This window comes from Numenius arquata, chromosome 22 (assembly GCF_964106895.1).
Source record: "Numenius arquata chromosome 22, bNumArq3.hap1.1, whole genome shotgun sequence".
Lineage (NCBI taxonomy): Eukaryota > Metazoa > Chordata > Aves > Charadriiformes > Scolopacidae > Numenius > Numenius arquata.
This window is the reverse complement of record NC_133597.1, coordinates 1,071,376-1,081,996: the sequence shown is the minus strand read 5'-3', so window position 1 is coordinate 1,081,996 and position 10,621 is coordinate 1,071,376. Positions and strand designations below refer to the sequence as shown.

Below are 10,621 nucleotides of genomic sequence, written 5' to 3'. Positions count from 1 at the left end.
GTTTCTCATGCCCTTTGCATCGTGGGGGCGGATCACACAATCCCGTGTCCCCAGGGCTTTTTGCCAGCTGTGTCACAGGCTGAGCGAGGGCTCGAGTGGAGCAAGGGCACAGCTCGGGGACGGGACTGCGTGCACCCCAGCATGGCAACCAGTGGCCTGACAGGAGGTATCTCTCCTCTTTCTCGGAAGGTGACGACAGACTGGGATTTGCAGAGGGGCACGGGCTGCACAGAGGGGCACACCGGGACCTCGGCTGCCGCTCCCCTCGCCGCCGGGATGATCGCGCTGATGCTGCAGGTGCGGCCCTGTCTCACCTGGCGAGACGTCCAGCACATCATTGTCTTCACCGCCACCAAGGTGAGCGGCCCCCCGTCCCTCCCTCCTGGGATGGCTGAGGTGCTGCTGAGCACACCCTTGCTTATGTCTGCCTGCCCCTCTATAAATCTCTCCGTTGTCTGGCTCCCGGTGAAGGGATTGCGTTTTCCCCGCGCCCCTTGTTCCTCCCAGGAATGCGGCTGAGGCATTTTCCTCTGTCATGATAATAAATGGGGTATTTGCTCCAGGAATGCCTCCATCTGCCAGCTCTATGGGTCTTCCAGGGGCTCACCGTGCCTCGCACAGACACGGGGAGCGTGTGTGTGCGCGTGCAGTGCAACTGGCCCAGCCGAAGGGCCAGCACCCATCTCTGCAGGGCCATCCTGCGGTCCGAGCGGCGGGCAAGCGAGGAGCTCTGCCTCCAGCCTTTCCTCGGGCTCTCCAGAGGGTCGGGCTCTTGGAAACAGACATCACAGAGAGCGCGGTGGCAAACACAGCCCTTCCTTTCTCTCATCTTCAACTCCAGCTCAGCTTCACTGCGGAAAGCGGGAGTGGGAACCGACTGTAGCTGCCCCATTTGGCTTAGGGACAGGGCTTCTTCCGCAGCCCTCTGGGGAGCAGGAATCCGTGTCCAGCTCGTGCTGTACTGGCTTTGGCACAGGGCAGCGTTTTCCACAACTGCAAGCCAGCACTGCCAGAGTACTACAACCTGAGAAGTGATGGGACCCAGATCTGTCCTGGCCCAGCTCTTGTTGATTTAAAGGACTCGGTTCCTTCTCCCCAAGGCTTCTGCCATCCCACGGGTTGTGCCTTGGGCAGCAGGGAGCAGCTGGGATGTTTCAGAGCAGAGGCATTTGTGCCCTTTCGTGCTGCTCGATTTCCTTTCCGAGGAGCCGAGAAGCCTGTTTGTCCTGGGACTTGTTTCAAACAAAGGTCAAGCCGTTTCTTTCTAATAAGGCCATGAGGGTTTGCTTCCTGGCTGCTGCGGGGTGTTTCTGGGCCTCCTTCCTTTCAGGCCTACGGTTTGCGGGGCTGCCGGTTGTCCCCCAAGGTGACAAGAGTCTCCTGCGTTTCTTTTCAGTACGAGGATCGTCACGCAAAGTGGGACACCAACCGGGCCGGCTTCAGCCACAGCCACCAGCACGGCTTCGGCTTGCTCAATGCCTGGAGGCTCGTTAACGCTGCCAAGGTAATTCCCCTCCCCGCCCCAGGAGGCGCGAAGAGCAGACCTAGCCTGGTGGTGGCAGCGGGTCCTGTGCTGGCAATGTCGTGGCGTGACACTGTTGCCGTTCAGGGCCAGCGCTTTGGCCGGCCCTCGCTATAAGGCTGCTTTCGGTATGAAGTAATGAGGCTTTCGGCAACGCCTGAAACCTGCCCCCGAGCTGCTGCTCTCCCAGCACTATATATAGCCATGGGCAAGAGCCTTCTCTGGTGGGGGACGACAGCTCTGATTCATGGCTTGGGGAGTTCTGTCAGCAGCCCCAGCACCTTCCTTCCCTCCCTACGCAGCGGGCCCCAGGGAGGGCGTCGTGCCCCGAGGAAACGGGGCGTTCTCAACTCCACATCCCCGAGGCTGCCCAGGGATGGTCAGAGCAGGGACATCCCCATCTCTTCCTCCCTGTGCCTCCAGTGGCGTGGAGACCAGGGCACGTCCCTTTGGCACTTGATCCTCACTCGTGCAGCTCTGCCAGGTCGCTGTGACTTGCCATCAATGCCCCCTCTCTCACAGGGGTTTTCAGGCTGCTCTCTCTTCTTGTAGGGCTTTGGGTTCCGCTACGTTTCCTGCCTCGCTGCTCCTGGGGTTGAAACGTAATGGCTTCAAGTAACTGCTCAAAGCCTCTCGGGTGGTGGTGGGGACAAACTGAGAGCTCCTGAGTCCCGATTGTCCCCTCCGGCCCACAGGCAGTCGCTTTCCTTCCACTCCTGGGTGTGCGGGCGCCCCTGCCCAGCCCGGTGGTCTCACTGCAGCCCCTGCGTGCTGCCTGGGCTCGCGAGCCCTGGACCGGCATCGGGAGAGTCCCTTGGCCTGGGCCCAAGCTGGGCCCACGTCCACAGCATTAGATGTGCTACGGCCAGAAGCAGCTTGTGAGGGAGGTGGGAGACTGGGAGGTGGACGTGCAGGGAGGGTGCAACCTCCTGCTGACTCCTCTTGCCTTTCCCCTGGCAGATCTGGGAGTCCGTCCCGTACCTCGCCTCGTACGTGAGCCCGGTGCTGAAGGAGGCCAGGAGCATCCCCTTACTCCCGCAGGAGCTGGAGGTCTCCTGGAACGGTAAGAGAAGGTGTGCCACGTGGGAACACATGCTGGTGCGCACCAAATCCGGGGATCTCCAGCCCGTTTCTGCTGGCATGGGATGCAGCCGGGCACACTGATGGTCCCCTGGGTCGTGTGAGGCCACAAAGGGGTTAAGTGTTGGGCAGCCCGGGCTTTTTCCTCTCTCTTTCTGCCCTTCCCCAGGGGATCTGTATCTGATGATGTGGTCCCCTCCTCGATAACTCCATCCCATAGATTGATGTCTCTGAGGAGCCAGACAGGCATTAGTGAGCTGGGCCGGGCTGGGCAGCAGCCAGACCTGCTCCTCTGGCTTTGACCATTTTAGGTAATGCTCCAGCTCCCGACTTGGCCACCCTCTGGCCACATAAACAAGGCGCTGCTCGGGCTGCTACCATTGGGAAGGAGAGCTCGGCCCCAAGCCCTTCCCGGCCCCCCAGCAGGGCCCGGCTCTCTGGCTTCTTGCAGCGAGGCTGGGCCACCGGCCCCTTCCCTGTCCCACCGGAGATGCTGTCCCAAGGGGGCTGCACCCCTGGCTGCTCCAGCTGCAGCTCCTGGCACGGGTGCTGGGGGCTGGCAGCGCCTGGGGGCTGTTTCCCAGGGTAGAGGTCCCCCTGGAAAGAGGGACAGAGGGGTGACACCCTGCTCCTTGGGCCAGCAGCGGGCTTAGCACCGAGGGTTTGGGGGTCAGGCAGTTCTTTCTGCCCTAAAAGGAGTTGTGAGCTGAAAGCTGGGCTGCCAGCGCTTCGGAAGAGGCGGAAAAGAGGCACTTTGGGGAAGGATGTGCAGAGGAATGTGTGGCCCTGGGGGCATTACTGTCCCCCAGGTACCCCAGGCTGTCTCAGAGCTAACGCCTTCCCCACGGTGAATGAATGCAGGCCGGCTGCCTGGTCCCGGGGTGCTCCTGCTGGGGAGCACCCACCTGCTGGGGCTGCCGAGGGGGCCGAGCCACAGGCTGAAATCCGCTGGGAAGCGCACCAGGGTTTCCTCCGCTGTAATTAGCGGCCCCGAGCCCGTGAGCATCTGTGGAGCTGTGAAGGGTTTGAGATGAACGCCAGGCTTCTTGCCCCGGTCCTCTTTCCAAACCTGGCTCCTGCGTAACCGTGGGTTCGAAACAGCCTGCGGGGCTGCCAGGAGCTGGCACAAATCCAGAGCAGGAAGGATCCGATGAAGGATGAGATATTATTTCGTTGCAGTGGCCAAAGCGTTCCGGGTGGGCTCCTGAACCCACAAGCCCTGAGTCGGGACCGGGGCAGAGCTGGATGTCGGGGAGCCCGCGGGGCAGTGGCACGAGTCACGTAGGCAGTGGCTGAGCCCCACTTGTGAAATGAGGGCTCGGCTGCTGGGGATGAGGGGAGAGGGAGGCGTGAAGAGGAAAGCGTGGGTTCGTACTGTCTTCCTGCTCTGGGATTGTGCTGGAAATGCCCGGGAGTCAGCTTTCCCACTGCTAATACTGCTGCTGCCTTTTATCCCTCCTTCCTCGCCACCTCCTTCCTCGCCACCTCCTCCTCACCCCTCTCTCACCATCCTTCTCCATCCTGCCTGCTCCTGGCTGAACTCAGGGAGGGGACACAGGGCGGAGCTGCGGGCAGAGGACAGCCAGTGCCGGGTGCCTCCTTCACCTCTGCTTCGGGAGGACCTGTTTTCTCCTGACCTGTGTCAAGCAGCCCGAGCACAACATGGGGCGCCCGGGGCACAGTTTGCCAGGACACCTTTCCCTGTGCCGGCCAGGGAGGAGCGTGGATGGCTTGGCTGGGGCAGACAAGGAGGCTCCTCGCAGAGCTGGGCCACCGAGCACAGCATGGCTTTGCTGCCAGGAAAGCACTTGGCAGAGCCTCCCTGCATGGGGTATGGCCACCCTGGGGACACAGATGTGTCCCATTAAGTGGCACAGCAGCCCCTGGGGGCCAGCTGGAAGTGGGGACTCCATCCCAGCCACCGGCCTTGGTGAACCCCGCCTTCCCTTTCCCAGTCACCACTGCTGACCTGGAGCTCTCCGGCATGAGAACCCTGGAGCACGTGGCAGTCACCGTCACCATCACCCACCCCCGCCGTGGCAACCTGGAGATCAGGCTCTTCTGCCCCAGCGGCATGATGTCCCTGATAGGGACCGCCAGGAGCATGGACTCGTAAGCACTGGGGGGGACAGGGGGGCAGAGGCAGGACACCCAGCCCAGCTGTCCCCAAGCAGGAGAGCCAGGGCGCGTGTCCAGCCTGGTGGCTCGGGCTCCCTTGCCCTCTCATGGCTTGTTTCTCCTCTCCCTGTGGCAGGGACCCCAATGGCTTTGCTGACTGGACCTTCTCCACGGTGCGGTGCTGGGGCGAGGAAGCACAGGGCACGTACAGACTGGTCGTCAGGGACATCGGTGAGTCCTGCCTGCCAGGGGTCAGGGTGGTGGCAGCAGCTCCGTGCCCTGCCCTGGGGAGCTGCCAGCTCAGCACCTGGGTGGCCAAAGGGTGCCACCCGGCCAAGTGGGAGAGTTCCCCACTGGTCCAACCTGTTTCTTCCCCAGGAGATGACAGCCTGAGGCCCGGGACCTTGAAGCAGTGGCAGCTGATCCTCTACGGCTCCTCCTGGTCCCCAGCAGAGATGAAGGACCGGCAGAGGTAGGACACCGCAGCCCCGTCTTGGTAGGGAGACAGGAGCTGGAGGGCTGAGGGGCGTTATGGGAGGTCTCCGAGAGGATGCTGGAGCAGCGTTGCTGCGAGGTGCGTGGCAGGGTGAGGCTGAGGCTGCACAGGGCAGCCGTGGGCTGTAGAAAATGGCTCTGTTGGCGGGGTCTGACCCAGGCAGGCAACCCTCGGCGGTGGCAGAAGCACTTTGGCCCCTTTGGGGGCGTTTGGGACCCTGCCTGTGGGACCTTGACAGGGTGCCTCTGTCCCCCAGGCTGCTGGAGGAAGCCATGAGCGGGCAGTACCTGAGCAGCAACTTCTCCCTGCCCTGCCCGCCGGGGCTGGAGATCCCCGAGGAGCAGCGCTACACCATCACAGCCAACACCCTCAAGGTGAGTCCGCCTGTGGGCCGGGGACACCCCGTCCTCTGCAGGAGGGACAGGAGGAGCTGGAACCTGCCCCCCTGATCCTCCCGGGGCCGTGCCCTCTCCGCTGGGTGACAGGAGGGCTCTGGGGTGGTCAAGGGCTTTGTTTCTTAAGGGGTTTCCTCCTCCGCAGACCCTCCTGCTGTTGGGCTGCTTTGCCGTGTTCTGGACTTTCTACTACATGCTGGAGGTTTGCCTGACCCGGAACAACGTGGGGCTGGACCTGAGCTGCAACGGCTCCACCGCCTGCCACTGGTACCAGCAGGGCGGGAAGCACAGGGCCCTGGAGAGCGGCCTGGAGATGGAATCCGTGCCCCTCTATCGGGAGAAGGACGTCGAGGACGTCGAGATGGAGTGCGAGCACCCGCAGCCTGCCCGGGAGGACGAGGGGCAGGAGGGGTCCTGGACCCCCAGCCATCCCAAACTTCCCAGCAGAGCCACAAGCTTCCACGAGGCAGCCCCGGCCGGAGCAGGGTACCTGGGCCAGGAGGTGACAACGGGGCTGCTCTTGGAGGACAGGGACCACCAGCAGTGCTAGCGGGGGCTATGTCCTTCCCGAGCACGGGCGGCAGAGACTTCTGAGCCACCGGGGACCGTTGCCCGTGGGTCCTGCGGAAGGTGGTGTTGGAAGTGGCTCGGAAAGCAGGAGGAAGAGTGCTGGCAGCAGAAGGGAAGCTTCCCTTTCCCTCGGTCTGGAAAACAAAGCAAGCCTTAATCCCCTTCCTGACGGAGCCTGCCCCGTGGCGGCACTCAGGGCTTCCCCTTGTGTGTGAAACGAGGTCCCAGGGTGCTGCCCCCTGGTCCCCCATGGCCCTGCCAGCGGGAGGAAGTGTCACTCTTCCCTAATTTCTGCAGAGTGAGCCTGGAAAAGGTGGCAGGGGCCCTGGCAGCTGCCTGTGCAGGCAGGGACCCCGCAGTGCTGTCGTTTGCCGGCCCCCCTGGGCTGGGAGGGGGCCAGTACCCACCAGTTACGCCCAGTTTAGAAGCAGGGAGTCATTTTGTCCATCTCCAGCCAGCGCTTGCTCCCTGGCCCCAGCGCTGTCACCCCACCGGCTCCTCCTCTCCCGCAGGCAGGCGAGGGAGATGGAGGAGGAGGCAGAAGGCAGCGGGGCTTTCTCGGCCGTCCAGCTCAGGGGGGGCAGGACGGGGCTGGCCCTGCTGTGGGGGGGCACGGAGCACCTCTGGCAGCAGGAATGGTGGCAGTGGGACCTCGCTGTGACTGCTTTTCCCCCCCCCGTTGCCTCCCCACCACTGGCTGGGGCCTCGCTTTGTGCCCGGAGCCCAGGAGGGACGAGGCCGTGGGCGATGCTTGGGCCCGGGGAGGCCGAGTTGCTCTGGCAGTGGCTCGTCTGCCAGCGGGGGTGGCTTCTTCACGTCTCTCTGGGTTCGTCGGTTTATTTTTTTAAAGCTGGGGTTTGGTTTTTTTTTTTTTAATCAGCGAAGCCCTTTTGTGTAGCTTTCCAAATAAAGTCTTGAAAATCCCCTGCTCTCCCCCCGCCATCCGTCACTCCTCAGCCCTCCCAGCGCTTTCTGGCTGTAGAAACGCGAGTCACCCGGCACCTCCTGGCCCCGGGGCCCGTGGGGACACCGGTGGGCTGCTGGGGCTGCTCCTGGGAACCGGGATAACTGGGGCTGCTCTGGAGCAGCTGGAAGGAGCGAGGAGGAAGGTCCCCAGCTCGTGTATTCCCAGGTTCAGGGCTAGAAGACAGAGCAGAGGTGGCCCAGGTGCCCTGAGCAGCTTTCCCGGAGGGTGGCTTCGCCTTTCCCGGCACGGGGGGCGGTGGGGGCAGGCGGGAGGAAACCTCGTCAGGCGGCGCTAGATGAATAACCTTTTTAATTTTGACAAAAACGAAGTACAAAACCGAGGCCAATTTTTCCCTTTCCTCCCCGTTCGCAAGGGTCTCGGCGGTGGCGGCGCGGGGCTCGTGCGGGGCTGCGGGGTGGCTCCGGGGTGGCCGGGACACGCGCGCCTTTCCCACCCGCCGTCCCGGGGAGGGACGCGGGGGGCACCCGGGGGTGCCGGCGAGCGCGGTGGGAGCGGGACCGGCTGGCGGGGGTGCGGCGGGGCGTGGGGGGCCGGAGGGGAGAGGCGGCACGGGGCTGGGCTGCCCTGGGTTGCGCTGCGGGGTCGTTTTGGGCTGGGCTGGCGTTTTCTGGTCAATAAATACCAATCGGTGAAGGAGCGGTGGCGGCCGCCGGTGCTGGGGCGGCCACGGCGCGCTGGGCCAGGGGGAGCGGAGACGGAGGTCCCGGCGGGAGGGCTGGGGGGCGGCGTGGGGGGCTGCCTAGCTGATGATCTGCCGGGGCCGGCCGTAGCTCATCCCCGCCTGTGACGCCCCCTTGTTGCTCCCCATCTGTAGCCCGATGACGTTCTTGCCCTCCTTCAGCTGGCTCTCGGTGAACTCCCGCTTGTGCTCCTGCGCTTTTCTGTGGGGTGGAGGGAGAGGCCGTGGGGCGCTTGTGACCCCCCCCGGCCAGCCAGACCCTTGTCCCCCATCCCCGTGGTCCCCAGCAGCCCCCATTCCCCCAGGGGATCCCCAGCTGAAAGCTCAGCATCTCGCATCCCTGTGCTCCAGGGAATTCCGGGCAGCGGGAAGAGCCCGCTGTGGGGTGGGGTGGGGGGGTCCCCACGCCTGGATCCGTGATCCCCCACTTACTTCATGAACCAGTTGGGGTCCCCGTGGTAGTTCCCATCGTTCTTGGTGACCGCCAGGCTCCCCAGGGCCATCAGCGTCCTCTGCACCGCCGCCATGTCCTTGGCTGCCGAGGGACGGAGGGGGTGTGAGGATGGGCACGGCATGGCAGCCCCGGTCCACACCCCCCCCGACCCCCACTGCCCCCCACCCGCCCTCCCGCACCTTCAAAGAGGTCGACGGTCTGGAACACGTCCGTCTTGACCACCCCGTAGTCCTCGGCCGCCTTGAGGAACTGGGCGATCTGCTCCATCTGCTTGAAGACCATGGTGGGGGGGGTGTCGGGGATCTTGACGGGTTTGGCGCCGTCGGGGTAGAGGCTGTTCACCAGCCTGCTCAGGACCTGCCGCCGAGGAGAGGAGAGGCTGAGCTCGCCACGCTGGGGGCCACGGGGCCACCCACCCAGCCCCGGGCACGGTGGGCACCCGGTCCCCCCTCTCCCCGACTTACGATGCCGTTCTTCAGCCAGACCTGGAAGCCCAGGCGGCCCCGCTCGGGACGCCCCACGGCCGCCCCGCACTGCGCCACGATCCACTCCACCAGCCGGTCCTCCAGCTCGTCGTCGTACTTCTTCTCGATCTTGGACTGCACGTCCCTGCTCATGCCGTAAGCCGGGCCCTTGTTCGCCATCGCTGAGGCGGGTGGGAGACCTGGCGGGGGGAATGGCCACCGTGAGGCTGCGGGGACGCCGTCCCCCTTCCCCGGGGACCCCGCGGCCACCCCAGCGCCCCGTAGCATCCACCGCACACCGTGGTGCTGGGGGGACGTGCCCTCGTGGCTCTTCCCTTGCCGCGCAACGGCCCTTCAGGGCACATTTCCCCCCCCTCGGGGCTGCAGAGCAGAGGGGGCCGGGTGGCCCACGGCGGGGCTGGGTGGCCGTGGCAAGGCATGGTGGCTGTGGTACAGCAGGTCCTGGTGCTGGGGAGGAGCGCAGGGGAGGCAGGAGGGCGGTGGGAGCCGTGCCCGTGCCCTTGTAAGGGCATGCTGCGGGCAGAGATGGCAGGTAGCTGGCCGCGGGCAGGGCCGGAGGATGCCAGGGAGGGTGCCAGGAGGGAGAAGACGGTGGGAGCCGGTAGCCAAGCCCCCAGTGGAGCTGGCCTCGCTCCTCCCCGCACGGCTCCCAGCTCGGCGTTAAGCCACCGAGCGCCAGGACTGTGCCATCAAGGAATGTCCCTTCTCCCTGCATCCATCTCCTGCCCTGGGCTGGTTGCCCTGGGTCCCCCAGGATGGGCTCCGAGACCTGACACAGCTCGGTGCAGCCAAAGATGCTGACCCTGCTTGCTGCCAGCGATGCAGGGGTACCCCGCAAGTCCCATGGGTTATACAGGGGTACCCCAGAAGCCTCACGGGCAGCCTGTGCCCGGGTCCTGAGCCCTGCCAGGCACGTCCAGCGATGCCACAGCCAGCCACCTTCCCGGCCACCCAGTGCCCCATGCCCTGGCCCAGCCTGGCGCAGGGGGACGGCATGCAGACCCCAGCCTCGCTGGTCACGGCTCCCTCGGCCACACGGCAGTGCCGGCTGGCCACCAGCTGCCCCCATACCCGCTGGCCCCCTGCCCATCTCCCATCCCTGCCAAGGCACAACAGGGCAGAAATGGGGCGAGTGGGGGCTGGAGCTTCTATGCCCACCCTGAGCCCCTCCGGCCACCGTGGGGCTGAGCCCTGCTGGCCCACAGCCACACAGCCCCGACGGCCACGGGATCCTGAGGAGGAGGAGCAGCCCAGAACCCCCGGCAGCATCCCCAGCCCCAGCAGCAGCCGCCCCTCCTGGGGAGCCTGACCCTCATCCGGGGAGCAGCATCCTCATCCCGGAGTCCCGCATCCCAGCCAGAGGAGTAGAATCCCCATCTGGGGAGCAGGATCACGGTCCCGGGAGCAGCATCGCCATCCCGGGCGCAGGGTCCCCATCCCGGGGAGCAGCACTCCGGGGCTGGTGTCCCCCACCCCAGGCACCCACCCCGCTGCCCCCCCCTCCCCTTTCCCCCCGGCAGCAGGACTTACAGGCGGCTGCTCGGGGAGGCGAGGGGCGATGCTCTGCGCGGGAGCCGGCACACTGCACAGTTTAGGAGGCTGACCCTGCGCTAAAAGGCCGGCGCCGGGACAGTGATGTCAGCCCAGTGCGGGGGCCACCCCCCCAAGCCCTCCCTCCGGCCCCGCAGCGCACCAGGACTCCGGCCCAGGCACCATATTTGGGGAAAGATCCGAAAAGCAGCGACTCAGGCCCGTGCCCGAGCATTCCCCGCGTGCCTCCGCCCCGGCGGCTTTGGGGGCTGATGGACTAAGTCCTTTTATAGCCAGGCGCTCG

The 10,621-nt window shown here is 65.2% G+C and overlaps 2 protein-coding genes across 2 annotated transcripts in view; one reads left to right on the top strand and one right to left on the bottom strand.

The window, feature by feature from the left end:
• PCSK7 (proprotein convertase subtilisin/kexin type 7) overlaps positions 1 to 7,106 on the top strand; it is a 16,318-nt gene extending 9,212 nt beyond the window's left edge. The window contains exons 8-15 of the mRNA XM_074162408.1: positions 190 to 357; positions 1,397 to 1,504; positions 2,483 to 2,585; positions 4,558 to 4,714; positions 4,857 to 4,951; positions 5,099 to 5,192; positions 5,473 to 5,590; positions 5,757 to 7,106. Coding sequence (XP_074018509.1) covers positions 190 to 357; positions 1,397 to 1,504; positions 2,483 to 2,585; positions 4,558 to 4,714; positions 4,857 to 4,951; positions 5,099 to 5,192; positions 5,473 to 5,590; positions 5,757 to 6,161 — 1,248 coding nt within the window. The 3' untranslated portion in view covers positions 6,162 to 7,106. The remainder of the gene's footprint in view (positions 1 to 189; positions 358 to 1,396; positions 1,505 to 2,482; positions 2,586 to 4,557; positions 4,715 to 4,856; positions 4,952 to 5,098; positions 5,193 to 5,472; positions 5,591 to 5,756) is intronic.
• A 335-nt stretch (positions 7,107 to 7,441) lies between these two features.
• Positions 7,442 to 10,478, bottom strand: TAGLN (transgelin). The gene is made up of 5 exons (XM_074162424.1): positions 10,318 to 10,478; positions 8,767 to 8,966; positions 8,482 to 8,659; positions 8,281 to 8,383; positions 7,442 to 8,050 (listed from the first exon to the last, which is right to left on the bottom strand). The coding sequence occupies exons 2-5, from the start codon at positions 8,944 to 8,946 to the stop codon at positions 7,909 to 7,911; spliced, it is 603 nt and encodes a 200-aa protein (XP_074018525.1). The 5' UTR covers positions 8,947 to 8,966; positions 10,318 to 10,478; the 3' UTR covers positions 7,442 to 7,908.
• Between the last annotated feature and the right edge of the window lie 143 nt (positions 10,479 to 10,621).

Bases quoted from the DNA above. Each gene is read 5' to 3' on its own strand.
- TAGLN (XM_074162424.1), bottom strand. From the start codon at position 8,946: ATGGCGAACAAGGGCCCGGCTTACGGCATGAGCAGGGACGTGCAGTCC. The intron at 8,660-8,766 runs GTAAGTCGGGGA...CCTCGGCGGCAG, and splicing joins TCTGGCTGAAGAACGGCATC to GTCCTGAGCAGGCTGGTGAA. The intron at 8,384-8,481 runs GTGCGGGAGGGC...GTCCCTCGGCAG, and splicing joins GACCGTCGACCTCTTTGAAG to CCAAGGACATGGCGGCGGTG.